The sequence below is a fragment of the Mustela nigripes genome, chromosome 16 (assembly GCF_022355385.1).
Source record: "Mustela nigripes isolate SB6536 chromosome 16, MUSNIG.SB6536, whole genome shotgun sequence".
Lineage (NCBI taxonomy): Eukaryota > Metazoa > Chordata > Mammalia > Carnivora > Mustelidae > Mustela > Mustela nigripes.
In genome coordinates this window covers 14,910,525-14,925,279 of record NC_081572.1, presented here as the reverse complement: position 1 = coordinate 14,925,279, position 14,755 = coordinate 14,910,525, and the positions used below count along the sequence as shown (strand labels likewise).

Below are 14,755 nucleotides of genomic sequence, written 5' to 3'. Positions count from 1 at the left end.
TATGGATACTGATACTTGATCCTGTTTCCCTCTTCGGCCACTCGGAAGTTTAGTATCAATGTGTGGACCTCAGAGTGTATCACAAGAGTTAGGGGAAACTGAAGGTCTTTCTGTCTCTCTCTCTCTCTCCATCTGTTTTAGGAAATTACCAAGCTGCTGCCTTTCCATAGGATTTTTTTGGATCGACTAGAAGAGAACGAAGCCATAGACCAGGATCTGCAGGCTTACATCCTGCACCGGATACACAGCAGCTCAGAGATCCAGAATAACATTTCACTTAATGGCAAAATGGACAATACTACATTTGGCAAACTCAGTTCTCACCTCAAGACCCTCAGTCAAGGGTCCTATTTATACCTGAAACTCACATTTGACCTCATAGAGAAAGGCTATCTAGTGTTAAAGAGCTCTAGCTACAAAGTAGTTCCTGTTTCGCTCTCGGAGGTTTATTTGCTCCAGTGTAATATGAAGTTCCCCACCCAGTCTTCCTTTGACCGGGTGATGCCTCTCCTGAATGTGGCAGTGGCCTCTCTGCACCCACTGACTGACGAACATATCTTCCAGGCCATCAATGCTGGTAGCATTGAAGGCACCCTAGAATGGGAGGATTTTCAGCAGAGAATGGAGAACCTCTCCATGTTCCTAATCAAACGCAGAGACATGACTCGTATGTTTGTACATCCTTCTTTTCGAGAGTGGCTTATCTGGAGAGAAGAAGGAGAGAAAACCAAATTTCTCTGTGATCCCAGGTAAGCCATCACCTGTAATAAGCAATTCTGAGCCTATTTTGTATTGATTGCATGGAGCATGGGTATTGAAAGCAATGAGAAGTGTTCTTCATTGAACATTTCACGCAAAGGCAACATCATCTCTGTTTCTTCCCCAGTCAAGGCTGTAATGAGGTTTATTTTTTCACAATGTTATTTCCGTAAGACTCAAACTCTGCATAGATATTTAAAATACCCTCCTACCGTACTATATATTCCTAAATAATTTTCTTTGTGCTACTGAACCCAGGTTATAACTAATTTAGCCATTTCATAAACTTCTTCAGTGTTCTTCCAATATGAAGAAAGAATTCATATATTGTTCATCTCTTTGACTTAGACCAAAATTGCTTTAAAATTGCAATTGCCCTTTTAAAAGCCATACCACTTTTAAAGCCACCAGTGACTAAGCCCATTAGAGCCCAGCCAGTGCTGAGGTTTATGCTGGAAAATGGACTCTTAAACCTCATAGCTAAACAGACCTGAAGAGGTCAGCTGGCCTAGCTGCTCTCCTTATAGATAAATAAGTTACCATTGTCCCTATTTTACAATGGTCCCCTTTTAAAAAGGCCTTAAAATGTTGAATCAGTGCTGGAAGTCACCAAGTTAATAGGTGGGGGAAAGGAAGAAGGATTAGAAAAAGAATGGCAGGTATGTAGTACATACCACCTCTCCCTTGCCCTGCAGCTGCGCACACCCAGCGCTCTCACCTCATCAACTTGACCTTGACTTAACACTCTTTCTCAGTGCAATATGCCAGACTAGGTGTGAAACTGTTTCCCATTCTCTTGGGTAGAACCTAGATCTCTAGCATCCTAGTGAGGTTTGCTTTCTACTCCACACTACCTTTTTATAAAAGAATTATTCCTTTAACAGAGTTGGTATTTCCCAAAGCAGACCTATCCCTGCCTTCCTGGAAACAAAGAAGACACCAACGACATAGCTGGCAAAAGCAGAACTTGCTTTGGCCCAGAAAGAAGAGAGGCCACATTTGACTGTGCCTCCATCCGTGGCTCATCAGAGAGACTAAACCTCTCTGACCATGCTGGGGTTTTATTTCTCTCCTGGCGTCTTCTTTACCCAACCTTACTGGACACAACTGTGCTTGTGGCCATGCCGTCCAGCCTACTTCATGCCAGTTTGTTAGAAAATTAGTTCCAGATTCTGATGAAGATATTAAGCCAGGCAGGAGATTCTGTGGTACTTTGGTATTTTCCCTGAGACAGGAACTTTTAAAGAAACAAGCTCTAGTGGAAAGAACATGGATTTTTGAGTCATTACCTGCATGTAAATCGTATTTCTTCCTGGAACTGTGACCTTTGGAGAGTTTTATGTTTCTGGGACCATTTTCTTACCTATGTAAAAGAGATAATTCCTAGAGTTGTTGAGAACTAAAGAGGTCATGTAGTATAATACCTAAAATAGTACAGAGTACAAAGAAAGTGTTCAAGGAATGTTCTTCTCTCTACTCCTGCCTTTGCAGTAATAGACCCTTTAGATATACCTTAACTAAATCCTGTGGCTAATTCGATAGGCAGCAGTAGTCTTCTGCTATTAGTATTCAGGAGTACAAGATTTAAAAAAAAAAAACAAAAAACTGAGTCTGAGTTTCTTCTATAGATTGTATGACATTCCCAAGAGTATTTTATTATAAATCCCACAGTACTGCTATAATCCTTAGTACACAGAGTTGGCAGCCACATATTTAATAAAAAGAGACCAATCTAGAATTGCCTCATGAAAACTTAGAAATCTATTTCCAGAGAAACTTTGCTAGTTGATCCGCTCTCTCTTTTTCTGGAACATCTCAGAGAATTGAATGCCGAGGTCCAAGGCAACCAGGCTACCACTGAATTAACAGTATCTTTACAACAGATAAAACCCTCAGGGGCTCCAAAAGGAGAAAATATGATATTTTGTAGCCATATCATGACTTTACAGGCTTACCTTCTCAACATGATTTATTAACCAGAAACATCTTGGCAACCAGCTGATACACGGGGACAAGCAAACACTTCTAACTTCTATGCTTTGTAGTCTGTTCCCTGGTGATTGAATAACATGCAGAGCTGCTGAGGGATCATCATATATCACTTAATGGCAGAGAGAATAAAATAGTAGGACCAGGAGTTATCAAAAAAGCTTCCTCACATTTCATTTCAGTTGGAATTCAGCCTTCTGCCCAGCACTGTCTGGCACCAGCTTTGTTACTGAAGTATTGATCTCAGAGTTTGAGGCCCCCTGGGTCAATGAGATGGAAATTCACTAAGAGTTTAATGCTATTGGCAAAGCCCAAGCTGGCCTTTCAGAGAAACTGGCTGTAATTGCTTTCCATTTCAGGCAGTCTGATTAGCGGGACTCTTTCAAAGCAGGGTTTGGCTTTGTGGCCTTCAGCCTCTACTTCCTGTACATTCCCCGTCTGCTCTTCTGTTCTTCTGTTTCTCCCTGGTTTCTCTCCAGAGCATTGCACGTATTTCAGTAGACCAGAGAGAGCAATTCAGTGCCTCCAAAATCACACCACGTAAGCCCATGCTGAAGGCCTGTCTCCGTGTTCAGGAGAACTCTCAGAGGCAACAGAACGTCTCTGGCTCTTCGAGTCCATCTTCCCAGGCTTTCAACACTCACTCATTCACCCTGAACTTGCTGACCTTACTAGGGAAGTAGACACAGAGGAGAATATTCTGTACTGAAGCCAAAAAGTAGTTGATCTTCCTCAGAAATAGGCCACCCACATAAGCTGAAGGGAGTCTATAATCTGAGGATGGTGCAGAAAAGAGGAAATAGCAGAGCCAGAGGTCAGTGCTACAGCTGAGATAGAGTTTTCCTTATTTTAACTATCAGATGGCCTGTTGTCCCAGGATGTCAGCTCCGACATCCCAGAGAGAATGACCTAATGTTGCATGAACATATAACTGTCACAGAAAGAGATGAGTTATAGATGTCTTTTCTTAGCTTGGTAACAGGATGGGGGTGTGTGTGTGTTGAACTGTAAGCAGAGCATCACTGAAATTTTTTTTTTATCACATCAGAACTTCTAAAACTTTGGATTTACATTCTGGATAAAAATATGCCTCTTGAAGCCCTGACAAACCTTAGACTTCACCATCTTATTCTGCTCTCTGTTTCCCACTATTCATCACTGTCATATCCTGTCATACTCTGAGATTAATCCATCTTATATTTTATTCCCTCAGGCACTGAGATATCAGATTAACTCACTAATCTTATAAACTAATCTCTGCTATTATGTTAATAAGAGGAAGAGAGCAAACCCATTTGAACCAACTTGTGCATTTCGAGTAAGGTGTTTGAGAAGAGCCATCAGTCTTTGTTATCTAACCTATTGATAACTTTGATCATTGAAATTTGAGGCTGGGAGAGTAAACAGTTGGGGGCTGCTGGCCCTTGCTGCTTAATATTTCTGCAGGGCGTTAGGCGTAATATTTCTGCATGAACCCCCACCCACTTTTGGTTTCCATTCTTCACTATCTTTGTCTTCACGGTCTCTAGCCTCCCTTTCCATAGGAACAGCTCACAGATCAGTGTTTGTATATATACATATATATATATAGGAAGATACATGTAAGATCTTTATAAAAAGATCAGAAGACTCAGTTATCTTATTTTTAACTGTTTCAATAAAACGCATGAGGTTTGTGAACTTTCTTTGAGTAACTGAATCACTATGACCTAATGAAGTAATGATTTGGGAGCCTCATCTGGGTCGACCTGGTTTCCTCAAACTAAGAGAAGCAAACTTTATGGCAGGCGAAGAGGGGGAAGGGCTGCACAAATCCTGTGAGGATAGTTGAGTACTTACTTGACTCTCTCTGACTAGAATTGGTGTCTTATAATACATGGTCTGTTGAGGTTTTTCCTAACTATTTGGGTCAATGTTAGCCCGTGAGTTACATATTGAACCCCTGATGCTCCAGAATCCATGCCACAAAGCATACCATCGGAGGAGAAGCAGTTTGCCTAAGGCAAAAAGAAGGCATTCCCCCTAAAAGGGAAAACAAACTCTGTGCAGAGGACCTGCACGGCCGGCCTTCTTAAAGAATACATGGGTCTGAAGTAACCACAGAATGGGGAGCTGCAGGGCCAAGGTGATCTGACTGTTCTAATCCAGACATGAGCCTCTGGGCAAGATGACATTTAACCTTGCCCTCACTGAAGCATGAACTCTGGGTTACTGCTGATAGCCATTGCAGGCTCCTACAACGAACTCTTACATTGGAAATAGGTTCTGCTTTCTAAAAGCAGTAGGAAAGAATTCAGCAAAGTAACAGATCATGGGAAGGAAAAAAGGGTCTGGAACCACATCAGCCCTTAGGAGGTCTGGAAGAGTTACAGCAAGGCAAAAGGTGGTATATATCCTTTACTAGCTTTTGACTATTAGTAGATGATCTTACCTGCCTGGAAATATTAACTCTCTAATCTCTGTGCCAGGTCTACATCTGCTACACTTCGAATTCCTTTCTATCACTGGGGGGAACTTAGTCTTTTGATGTCACAATCTGAGTGTGTACTTCCAAGGAGAGATTTCATTCGTGTGTAATATTATTAGAGATTTGTCTAATTTGCCAATAAATTTTCCCTTATTATCTTATCCAGTTTCTAACTCCCTATTGGCATCAAGAATAAATGTGAGACTCGGGCGCCTGGGTGGCTCAGTGGGTTAAGCTGCTGCCTTCGGCTCAGGTCATGATCTCAGGGTCCTGGGATCGAGTCCCGCATCGCGCTCTCTGCTCAGCGGGGAGCCTGCTTCCTCCTCTCTCTCTGCCTGCCTCTCTGCCTACTTGTAATCTCTCTCTGTCAAATAAATAAATAAAATCTTTAAAAAAAAAAAAAGAATAAATGTGAGACTCATATCTGAAGTATTATTCTAGTCACCTAAGGTCATGGTTGTGATTTAATGCAAGGGAGATATTAGATAAAATCTAATTATATCTTGGACTATGTCCAGTTTGCCAATTGCATGAATGTCCTTCAACTTTAAAAATTTGTTTTCTCTCAGTAGAAATCGTGGGACCCACGTCTATTAGTTGAATAGACAAACCATTCCCATCTTTAAAGCTCTTATACCTTCAAAGATGGGCAATGGTAATTCTTTTTTTTCCCCTTTTCCAAATCCAAAATTAAGTTTGGAGAAAGCTAGTAATCATTCTTACTGTCATAAAAACTCATGTGAAGTTTCCTAAGTTAATAAATATACAGAGACATAGTTATTATAAGATGGAGAGAGAGCATTCTTTTATGATTTGGAAAGCATGCAGAAGAGTCAACCGAAGAAAATACAAAAAGGGCTTGTATTGTCCTATATTTGATTTTGCTACAAGAAAGTAATATTGCTTTATATGTTTAAAATTATATATGTATTTATATGTATTTTTTTAAGTGGTTATGCCCTGAATAGCAAATGCTGATTAAAACAATTTCACTAAAAAAAACAAAAATAGGAAGAAGTAGAGCAGGCAGTTAAGGAAAAGTTTTGGTACCAAAAGTAGCATAGGAGATAGAGGCCTATTGGTCCTATTAATGAGTACTGAAGCAACACTGGCTGCATGAAAAGATGGCAATTCCACAGGCTTTCCTAGGTTGTCAAACCAAGATTAATGGCCCAGCAATCAGAAGTAGTTCTCACCAGCTTAGGGGGACATGACAGTGCATTTTCTTTTTTGTGACTGCAGCAACTTACTCAACTGTCTCTAGAGACTTTTGAAAGCAGCTAGATCTCCACATTTGGTAGAATCAGCACTAAAAGCCTGTCCTTTCAACCGTAAGAACCCACAGCTGTGAAACATGTATTCACGCAGCCACCATGAGCATATCCAGTTGGTTTGGCCCTTCCAATTTTTTTTTTTAAGATTTTATTTATTCATTTGACAGACAGAGATCACAAGTAGGCAGAGAGGCAGGCAGAGAGAGAGAGAGAGAGAGAGGGAAGCAGGCTTCCTGCGGAGCAGGGAGCCTGATGCGGGGCTCCATCCCAGGACCCTGAGATCATGACCCGAGCCGAAGGCAGCAGCCCAAACCACTGAGCCACCCAGGCGCCCCGGCCCTTCCAATTTTATCATAAGTGTTCCCTGACTTGTTTCCACCTCTGCAGATCACACCCTCGGTTCTCACATGAACTGCTTTAACCTCCTCACTAGGGAGAGCCTCCCCTCTATCCATTTTTCACCAGCAGCGACAATCATTTTTTTTTTTTGAAAGCATAAATCCAACCATGTAACTTCCTCATGAAAATCCTTTAATATCTACTTCAAAGCCTTCTATAACAAAGGTATCTTCCGCCCACCTTTTTAAATTGAGCTCCTTCATTTTCCCTCTTATTCTCCCTGATATTCTGGTCATAACTGATCGCCTGCTAATTCCCAGAACTTGCTAAGCTCTCTCCCACCTCTGGGCCTTCACACTTAACAATTCCCGCCATCTGGACCTCACTTTCCCTGGCTCTTCACATGGCAAGATCTCTCAGTCCTCCTCAGATCTCAGCTTAAAACTGCCATCTCCTCAGACTTCCATTTGTCACCTTATATAAGGAAGTCCTTCCTTGTTTTCTTCATCATAGCAACCTATATACTTCCTTCCTAACAGTTGTCACAATCTACTATTAATTTGTTGTATGTGAATACTTGTTTCTATGATCCATTTTCCCCTATAGAATATGAGCGCACTCATGAGGACAGGAACCCTTTCTGTCATGCTCACCTTGGGCTTCCTAGTGATTAATACGGTACCTGGCACACAGCACTCAGTAAATACTTTTTAAAATAATGAATTAAGTAAACAAAGGAATGATAAGTGATAACTAATTCTAAGCTTGCAACTAAAAATATTTGTGAAACTCTTCCGACAGCTCAATAGTGTCTTTTGTTCACTCTGTCACCATGTGTCAGGAATGAGTGAAGACACGCATTTCCACAAGGGTCCAATGAACAGTTATTAAGTAATATTTTCAAGACTGTGTTAAGCACTGACGAGATGTAAGTTAGATAGATCTATCTACTAGGACTTACTGGTTAGTGGTTTTAACAGACACATTTACAACTCGCTATAAACCAAGGCAGAGTGCTAGGCTAGAGGTATAAACAATGAGCGAGCAGCATGGGGGAGGAAGAGCAACGTGATAAATCTTCAGTGCCTGCTATTGTTCTAAATTGTGACAAGTCAGTGGAGCCATAGCTCTTCTGCTTCACAGATCCCTGCCAACTGCCCAAAGACTTCATTGTCAGAGGACGAGTATCCATTTTCCCCAGGCCAGTGATGCCTTAACAGAACAGAAGGGCTATAGGAAACTGTGGGGTGAAGTGGGAGAAAGCAGGAGATCTCTATCCAGATTCCATATTTTAAAAGATGGAACGCTGCTCCACCCACTTCTACGAAGGCAGATCCTGGGCACAGTCTACTTTTACAGTCTGCGACTTGGGGTTGACTTCACCCAGGTCTTTGATTTCACTTCCACGTTGAATCTGAAACAGTAGGACAAGCTGACTAGCAATGTATTTGGTATCCAGGTGCCATGAGAAAACCATGACGAGAACATGCCAAAGCAGTTACCGACTGATAAGCTAAAGATGGAAGAAATTTTTGCAAAGATGTGTGGGTGTCATTTGCTGAGAATTGATAGCAACAAGCAGACTGTAAGGCAGCAACCACCAAAGTGTGGCTGCAGGCAGAGATTTTAAGATGAGAGGTGAGAAGGATCAGGAATGTCAGTCTCTTGTCAATATTTGAGTTATAGTTATACTCCTTCACAGTGAAATAGTGGCAACAGAGACGCCTGCAAATTCAAGGCCAAAGTAGGTTAGTGAGTTAGAAAGCAGACCTGCAAGTCCTTGTGTTTCTTTTTCTTGACCCCATCTGCTTAGCATGGATTCATTCATGAAACATGTATTGAACTTCTACTCTACACCGAGGACTGTGCTATCCACTAGAGAAACTTAGACAAATGAGACACCTCCTGACACTAAAGCCATTACCTTCTAAAGGGGAACCAGACCCCAAGCAACCAACAATAGTGCCATAGTACAGAATACCCTAGGAACTTAGACAAAGAGGAAATGCTTTGCAGAAGAGGTGACATTCCCACTGGAATATCTTGAAGGATGAGTTGATTCCATGAAGCAGCTCTGCAGTGGGAGAGCACTATAGGCAGGGAAGACAAGGTCAGGGCAGGAGCAAAAGCAGGTGTGAAGATAGGAAATGCCTTTGCTGAGTTGTGAGAAGATGTGATTAGAGAGTCAGACACGAGATCAGAAAGAATGAATGGAAGGAAGTGTCACTAGGAAGAAAGCCTTGACTGCCATGTTTAAGACTTCACAATTTATTCTGTAAGTAACAGGGAGTCTCTATAACCTTTTAAGGACAAGGAGACAATGATTAAGTAACTCTGATGATGTAAAAAATAGTTCTAATGAGTGGTGTATGGAAGATGAGTTGAAGAAGAGAGAGTGCAGGTAGGAATACTAGTTATGAGGTTTATAGCAATAGCGTAGGTAAGAAATGCCAAGACCTGCAATGTGAGAATAGAGAGCAAGGTATACATGAGAGAGACATTTTGGAGATACTCAAAAGCACTGGGTCTTTTTTTGTGTACAGCCATTGAGGGTGGAGGGCTTAAAAATTACTGTGAAACTTACCTTGAATGGTGGCGGGAAGTGAAACTACTGACCAATATAGAACATTCTGAGGGAGGAGGGCTCCTAGCATGAGCAACGGCAGGAGGATGAATAATAGGATTCGTGGGAGGAGATGAGTCCTGTTTTGGACATGTTGTTAATGAATTACCTCCAAGGAAGGTGCACAAGTATATTTAGAATGTGACTTTGGAAAATAGGGGAAGAGAAGAGTCAAAGCATGGGGTAATGGATTTTGAAGTCATCAGCAAGTACCTGACAGCAGAAGTTGTAGGACTAAACAAGGTAACCCAAGTTAAGAGTATAGAACAGGAAGTTTAGAAGCATGTGAACAGAATAGTTATATTTGAACGCTAGGGGAAATGATGGACTAACTAATAATTTACAAGGGAAATATTAAAAGAAGACACAAGAGAAAGTAAGGTCACGCAAGTCAAAGGAAAAAATTTCTGGGCCAGGTCTGAAGTGATGAATATAATTTCTGCCTATATGCCATTAGCCAGAACTCCATCCTCATCCCCACTTGAATAAGTGAATGCGAGGTTCCTGGCCAAGTCGCCACCTCCTAGCAACAAGTGTTGACTGCGGAAGGGAGCGCAGATCTTTTGTAGACAGCTGTCCTTCTTTCCCAGGTAATTCTGATCTTACTAGGTCTCCTAAATAATTCCCCACATCTACCTCTATGCTAGAAAGTCATTCCACAGCAGCCTCACACATTACTTCTGCCCAAATTATAAGATAGTTCAGCTAAGCTTGTAAGCAACACCTTAGCAGCGTTCTGTAACTATACCACTTTATCATGTCTGAGCCCTGCACAGAAGAATATCAAAACACCTAAGTGGTGTTTCTCTGAAACACTAACGTGTTGTATATCGACTTTCGACATAACAGCTAATGAAATGTTGTGACAACACATCAGTGACTGTGACTAGAACAATGGAGAAAACATCCATGTCGGAAATATTTAAGTTAAACATTTGTTAGCATGTTTCCCTACTATAAATAGAAACTTTAAGTCTAGCTGTCTCCCTGGGGTGCTAAGCAAAAATTTATTAGAAAAACAATATATATTTTATGCTATTATATATTTTGCATAAAACAACTATTCTTCAGTTTCTAAACTGCTAAAACAGGTGGAGGGAAAGGAGGGTGATTCTTGCTTATAAAGGGTTTTTTTCTCTAAAAGTCTCCCTACTTCTGAAGTCTTGAGGTACAGGGAAACAAGGTTATCATGTAAGAGATAATCATGTTATCTCTTGATAACATCTTATCAATGATAATATCTTGATAATATCTTAAGAGCTCTTCCCTGCCTTGTAATCTGTCAGTGTCCAAGGAGGAGCATCACTTGTGTCCAATAATCCATCTCAAGGGGCTGTTGATGCCTGCAAAAAGGAATGGAGATAGGATTGACCCTTCGCTCTTCTGGACACTACCTGCTCTACCTTTTATCAGAACTTACACATCTAGGACAAGGGAGAGGGGACAAGGCCAGGGGAGGAATCTGCAACTCTGACCTGTGATTGGTTCTTCCCTAAAATACCTCAAAAGCAAATCCATCTTGAATATAAAATTCAGTATCCTCTTGAAAAAAACCTCTGGTCTCCTTGAGAAATTTATATTCCTCCTATTAGCTTAAATGTTACATTATTTCTTAGGGACCAGTTCGCTGTCTTCGTCTCCCCTCTCTGCCTGAAATTACGCTACCAAGTTTTCCTGCATTGACTAACAGGGAATGGCACCCATACACAGTAACTGTTCCCTGAAAGAGAAATATGTGGATTTCTCTTTTGGTCCTGAAGGCAGTGGGGTCAAGGTGTGAAGGGATAAAGATTGGGCTTAAGGATGAGGTATCACATTTAAAAGTGAAAGTTCTGTTTGTACACACAGTTACCTGCCAATATGTATAAAGTCACATGGTTAATATTCATTCCTTAAGCATAGCATAAGGAATATCCTAGTTCTTACAGAGAATATACATCTCACTTAATATAGCTCACTTAACTCTCACCACAGTCGTGAGAGGTGGTTATCACTATTCCTGTCTTGCAGAGAGGTTAAGTAGCTTTTCCAAGGTTACAGAGCTTCTAAGGGACAGAAGCAGGATTTGAACATGGGTCTATTTTGATTTTGCTTCAGAGATGAAGAGGCAGCACTGTGAATGCAGACAGGGAAATTTGCTATGTAGCTTTGAATCACAAGGTGATCTCATTATATATAAGCTGTGTGGAAATAATTCTGCCTTCGCTGCTACCCCCCACCCCCATTTGGTCTTTATTATCACATATGAACCCACACCAAAGTTGACTTCGATTACCATCATCTTTAATTATAGAAGGAAGACATAGTTGTGTTCAGTCATGCCTAAAATCATGTCACACTGATGAGGGCGCCCTCTGTTTTCTAACTAGTCTCTCCCAAAATGCCAATCAAAAAATGTCAAAATTAATTGCTGATTTTAATTATGTTAAGAATTCAGGGTTTATACCATACAAAGGAATACACTGTTCTTAATATTGGTTGACTTTTCACACAAAAATGCCCATTTTTCACAGAAATGAAAACCAAGTGGCTAATCTTGTCAGTGTGCTAACAGAACTAGGTTTCAGAAAACCCTGGGTTCTCATCCCATCTCTCTTTGATCCCAGCCGCGTGAGTTGGTGGCTGTCCTTCAGTCTTGCCAAGTCTCTGTCTTCCATGATAATATCAGGAGTAATATTTAGTCCTATGTCTATAGTATAGGTGTTTGTGAGAATCTAAAAAAGTATTTTTAAAATGATAAGGTCATGTGCAACTTTACAGTATTATTAATTTAGTCATTCTACAAATATGCGTTCCTGTTGCCTGGGAGTACATATGTGAAAAAAACATGGCTTCCAGCCTCCATAGTCTTGTGGGAAGGCTGACATGCAGGCAGGTAGTGTGCTGTGGTCGGTGTGATAGGGGTGTGTACCTACTACAAGGATCCGAGGGAAAGAGCCCCTGAGTCTGTCTGGTGGGACCAGGGAGGACTTCATGGAGGAGATGGTGTGAACTGAGACTTCAGGAATGAGGAAGTTTGCCTTGTGAACTAAATGGGGAAGAGAATTACAGGCAGAGGGAATGTGTGTTTGAGACCTAGAATGATTTACCCTATCTGAAAATACAAGCACCAGGTAAAAGGGTAAAGAGAGACAAATAGACAAGGGACAAATTACGGAGAGCCTTTGAATACCATGCTACAGAGCTTAGATTATATATGGGAGGAAGTATAAGCCATTGAAGAATTTTGAGCAGACTTTTTATCAGGTTTCTACACTGTAGATTATTGACATGGGCCAGGGAGCAGGCAGAGGAGAGAACGAGGCTCTTGCAATTATCCAAGAGAGAAAGTATATAAAGGGAGGAGAAAAACAAGTGCTAGATTTTATGCCTGAGTGACTGGCAGTATATTAAAAAATAAAGAAATCCTAAACAGATTTGGTTTTTGTTTTTTATTTGACAGACACAGTGAGAGAAGGAACACACACAGGGGAGCAACAGAGGGAGAGGGAGAAGCAGGCTTCCCGCCGAGCAAGGAGCCCAATGGGGGGCTCCATCCCAGGACCCTGGGATCATGACCTGAGATGAAGGCAGACGCTTAACAACTGAGCCATCCAGGCGCCCCATAAATACATTTGGTTTTGAGGGAAAGCTTCAACTTAAGATAGTGTCATATGACAGGTCATTTGAAGGACGAGAGATCCAGCAGGCAATTAGAGAAGCAAGACAATCTGTGCTAGAGATGTTGCTACTGTGAGAGCTGAAGCCAGGAGACTTATGAAATAAGAGGAAATGGGAAATAAAGCCGAGAAGTTACATCACTGAAGGAAATGGGAGAAAAAGCATCAGGGCAATGTCACAGATACCGAGAGAAGAGAGTTCAGGGGAGGGAGTCAATAGGACCTAGTGCTGGAGGAAGAAAAGAAAAAGATAAAGCTCAAAGGCTCAAAGACAACCAATTAAGAGGCTGCTGGTAATCTCAGAGAATGGCGAGGCTAAGAGTCAAAAGAAGTGAGATTGGAAGTGAGCAAATAATTAGAAAACAGAAATAAACACAGACAAGTGTAGTGTAACACATTCAGATGGTAGGTTAGCCAGTGGCCCCATATCTTACCAGAACAGTAAGGGACAGATGGAAATGCCAGCATATAATATAAATTGCTGTTTTCCTTTGTGTCCTGAACACCATAAACTCTGAGTCTAGTGAACTGATCAGAACCATTCTTTCATGAATAATGTGATATGCTTGTGTCCAAAAGGAAATGAACTATAGTTGTCACCTTCATCTTTTCTTTGATTCGTATTGCTTGCTGTTCTCCTTAGTGCGAGATCAACAACAGCAAAAGCAAGCACTGTCCTCTCGAGCTAGCTGAAGTGCATACTAAAGAAATGCACACATCGTACCAGGATTTCTTACTTATGGTAGTAAAACGAAAGCACTAGGGTGATGTCAGTTCTGTGTCTAATTCATTTCCTTGTCAGACCTGAGTTTTTTATCTTAACCCTGTTGGGAATGTCCTGAAGCGTGGTTAGGTAGTGGGTCAGAGCCTTGTATTCAGGGGTTCTGGTAGTATGTAGCTGAGTCAATGGATGAGTCACTTAAAGCAGTAATTCTTACAGCAGGGAGGCTACAGTAATTTCAATGTTAATAACTGGGTAGGACTTTGAGAATTTGAGATAGGGCCTTTCCTAAATGTTGCATGTCACCTTCTAATATGCTCTGTTGAAATAACCTACCAACTAAATTGGACTTTCAAAGGATAAATGAAAGTTCAGGGGCACGTGGGTGGCTCAGTGGGTCAAGCCTCTACCTTCGGCTCAGGTCATGGTCTCAGGGTCCTGGGATTGAGCCCCACATCGGGCTCTCTTCTCGGCGGGAACCTGCTTCCTCCTCTCTCTCAGTCTGTCTCTCTGCCTATTTGTGATCTCTCTCTCCATCAAATAAATAAATGAAATCTTAAAAAAAAAAAAAAAGTTCATTAGAAATTTCCAGATTTTGTGAATGTGGAGCAATCTGGGCTCATACCCTCCGATGATACTGATGATTCCATGCAGGCTACACTTCCCTGAGATAGTCTCTCAATTAAATAACTTCCTTCCCATTATGGTTAATCTTATCCAGTGAAATAAGTTGGTATGTTATCCACTAGAATTCAGCAATTCTTGAAACTCAAGGTTAGAACCTTGGTCAATTTGGAGACAACCTCACATTTGTCTGCAAAACAAATACATTTTTAATTATCTTTGATTTTTTTTTTTTTTTTAAGCTGCAGTAAAGAATCTGAAAACGAGGGGATGGGACAACTTACCCAGGAATCATTATAA

General features: G+C 41.2%; 1 protein-coding gene across 7 annotated transcripts in view; it reads left to right on the top strand.

The window, feature by feature from the left end:
* Nucleotides 1–14,755, top strand: part of TANC2 (tetratricopeptide repeat, ankyrin repeat and coiled-coil containing 2) — a 365,238-nt gene that overhangs the window by 301,040 nt on the left and 49,443 nt on the right. For all 7 annotated transcript variants that reach the window (XM_059379772.1, XM_059379770.1, XM_059379769.1 and 4 more), the window contains one exon: nt 142–749. In XM_059379772.1, coding sequence (XP_059235755.1) covers nt 142–749 — 608 coding nt within the window. The remainder of the gene's footprint in view (nt 1–141; nt 750–14,755) is intronic.